General features: G+C 49.0%; 1 protein-coding gene across 1 annotated transcript; it reads left to right on the top strand.

The window, feature by feature from the left end:
- Nucleotides 1–366: 366 nt before the first annotated feature.
- LOC102710619 (protein MEI2-like 6) lies at nt 367–1,678 on the top strand. Its single transcript, XM_040527354.1, has 4 exons — nt 367–983; nt 1,074–1,193; nt 1,282–1,423; nt 1,529–1,678. The coding sequence occupies exons 1-4, from the start codon at nt 367–369 to the stop codon at nt 1,676–1,678; spliced, it is 1,029 nt and encodes a 342-aa protein (XP_040383288.1).
- Nucleotides 1,679–3,025: the final 1,347 nt, after the last annotated feature.

The following is a 3,025-nucleotide window of genomic DNA, read 5'->3' as shown; positions in this document are numbered from 1 at the left end:
TTTATTTTGGAACGGAGGGAGTAGCCACCAAGCTGGCTATAAGACTTCTTATTGTTTTCTTATAGCTCACTCATATAATGGTTAGTTTATTAACTTTAACGGAAGACCCATATGTATGTCTTAGTTCTTGTGTCTGAGTTGGCTATAAGCTTATAGCCAAACTTTTGCTCTCTCTTCTTGCTTCTTTCGACCGCATCATCATATGGCTTATAGCGTGCTATTATATTTGCTCTCCGCTCTGTATGTACAGTGCAGCTCCTGGCGCCGGCCACTTTCCCTCCCAAACACAAGGGCATTCTCCTGCAGTGCAGCTCCCTCCTGCTCCCCAGCCACCCAACCCAACCTAACTTTCTTTGGCTTCGATCCATGGATGCGGCCCTGCCCTCCTCCTTCTCCGGCCTCGACCCCTCCGCGGCGCCGTTCCAGCCGCAGTCGCAGTCGCGGTGCTTGTGTCTGCCGCCGACGCTTCCGCTCCTTGCGCCGCCTCCGCCGCCGCCGCTAGAAACCGGCGGTTACTTCTGGGTGCCGCAGCCACTGATCCTCGCGACGCTCGCTTCCGGCTGCATCTGCGGCTGCGTGCACGCGGTCCCGGTGGCGGTGCCCCAGCCCCACCCGGGCTGGACGCTACCTCCTCCTCCGCCGCCGGTGTCCTACCATCCGGCGCCTCCTATGCCGATGGTGGTGTACCTCTGCCCGCCCGCTCCGCTCCCGGCAGCGCCCCCGACAACGCGGTGCAGCATAATGGAGATCGTGGAGGGCGGTGCTGCCGACGAGGGCTGCAAAGTTGAGCCGTGCGACAAGGCTTCCCGGCGCGCACGCGCCGCTTGGAGGAAGGCGGCCATCCCTCTCCGCAAGGCCTTTCGAGCTGCACTTTCGGTGGCGCCGCCGCCGCCGCTGCCGTCGTCGTCGCCATCGCCATCGCCATTCGTGTTTGGAACTAATACTACTTCCCTGATGATCCGCAACATCCCAAATAAATTCTTGTAAGTGGCTGGATCAAAATCTCGATCCCTCTATTGCTGTCTAGCTACTACGACATACATACTTTCTTGCTGATTAACTATGGCAAACAGGAAGGCGAGGCTGATGGCCATCCTGGACCAGCACTGCGCCGACGAGAACGGTGGGCTCGTGTCTCCCGGCTCCGGCGTGAGGTCGGAGTACGATTTTCTCTACGTCCCGATTGACTTCAGGTACACCGAGCACTGGTTAAGCTGTGTCGTCTCTAGGGTTTCGTTACATGATTCTGTTCGTGAACCCCGATTCTTGCTGTTCTTGTAGGACGCGATTCAACAAGGGGTACGCATTCGTCAACATGACGACGGCGGCCGCGGCGGGGCGGCTCCGCGCCTTCCTCCAGGACCACCGCTGGGACGCGGCCATGTCCGGCAAGGTCTGCGACGTCGTGCCGGCTGCCATCCAGGTACATATATATGAACGACCGTCCGTCCGCGCGCCGTCGTCGCCGCAGCCTCTCGCCGTTGTACGCTAACTAATCGATAATGGCTTCTCCCCTTGGAATCCGCAGGGGCGTGACGCGCTCGTGGCGCACTTCTCGGCGTCGTGCTTCCCCTGCCGCACCAAGACGTTCCTCCCGGTGTGGTTCGAGCCGCCGCGCGACGGGGTGCAGGAGACGAAGGCGCACGTCGTCGGCCGCCTCGTCTCGCACCCACGCTGATGGTCGTCGTCTCTCCGGCGACCGACGCCGGCGAGCATTGGTTTCTATCTTCCAGTCTATCTGTCTGACCGTCCAGGTCCAGATCAATCATTGGTAGTATCTAGGATTGATGGAGGGATAGATCGAACGGGAGATAGTTTCATCTAGAGCTCTTAGGATTGGCTTGGTTCGTCGCGTAGATTAATCATCTCGCTGCACTCTGAATTTGCAGCTGTGCTTGTAACCATATGTGGTAGAACTGCTGTATCTTAGCTGCTCAATAATCATTTGCTGTGTGTTGCGATCTTTACTTCGCCTCTTGTCCATGCTCCGTTTGATCTTTTTGTGCGAAATGGCATGTGAACATAGGAGGATTTGTTTCGTTTGATGTTGTGCCAAACGTTAGATTGGAATTGTTGCTGTAGGCATGATTTAGTTCTACAAGAGAGTCATCGGTTTCAGACTCTTGATTTGCTACGTCATAATTTATATTTGTTCTTAACTATACATCACCCGGCTTTTGCTTGCCATTCATCAAATTAAGCTAAGGGCTGATCTTTTGATTCAAAAGATCGGTGTTAGATTTTTGCAGGATTCATAATTCAATGGATTTTTTTCCTATGTATGCCTTCGTTTCTTCGATTCACAGGAAAGGAAAGGAAAGAATTGCATTCCTTTAGTTCTCTTTCACAAGAAAACTAAGAATGAGGTTTGACCTATTTGGAAAAAAGACATTTTGAAAGAGAAATCTCGAGGTGTTTTTCCAATAGAAAATCGAATGTTTTTTCTATCGGACTATCAAAGGTATATTTTTTTCTATATTTTTATCTCATGAGATTGAAGAATCATATTGCTTTTAGGTCCTATGCTTTTTCTACCCCGTGAATCAAAGGAGTCCTAAAATTTAAATTTTTATTAATCTGTACATAAAAGTTTTATTTGTAATTTTTTTCTGTTTATTAATATATATTTATTATTTTCTTGAAAAGCAAAAAACAAAGGACGACCCCGGCCTGTACGTACTGCAGGAATTGTGAAAATTCTTTGAAGACATTGGAGTTGTTAGACGGTCTCAATTTATTAAGATTATGAGACTAAAGCTAGGGCTTGATTGTGTGAGTAATTTTGAATTCTGGCTAGGATTAATCTGCTCTTTGTAATTAATCAGTCGTTAGTAATAACTTGCCCTTATCGCCCAAATTTTGAATTAGACATTTTAAAATAATTGGAATGGTGTCATTGGGATAGTGAGAGCAATAGAGATGAAGAGAAGATAAACAAATATACCATAAAATTTTTATATCTTTATATTATTATTGTATTATTAAGACATACTAAAATATATATCATCTCTATTTTATGCACCTA

Source organism: Oryza brachyantha, chromosome 9 (genome assembly GCF_000231095.2).
Source record: "Oryza brachyantha chromosome 9, ObraRS2, whole genome shotgun sequence".
NCBI lineage: Eukaryota > Viridiplantae > Streptophyta > Magnoliopsida > Poales > Poaceae > Oryza > Oryza brachyantha.
Note: the sequence above shows the minus strand (reverse complement) of the source record. Positions and strands in the feature narration are given on the sequence as shown.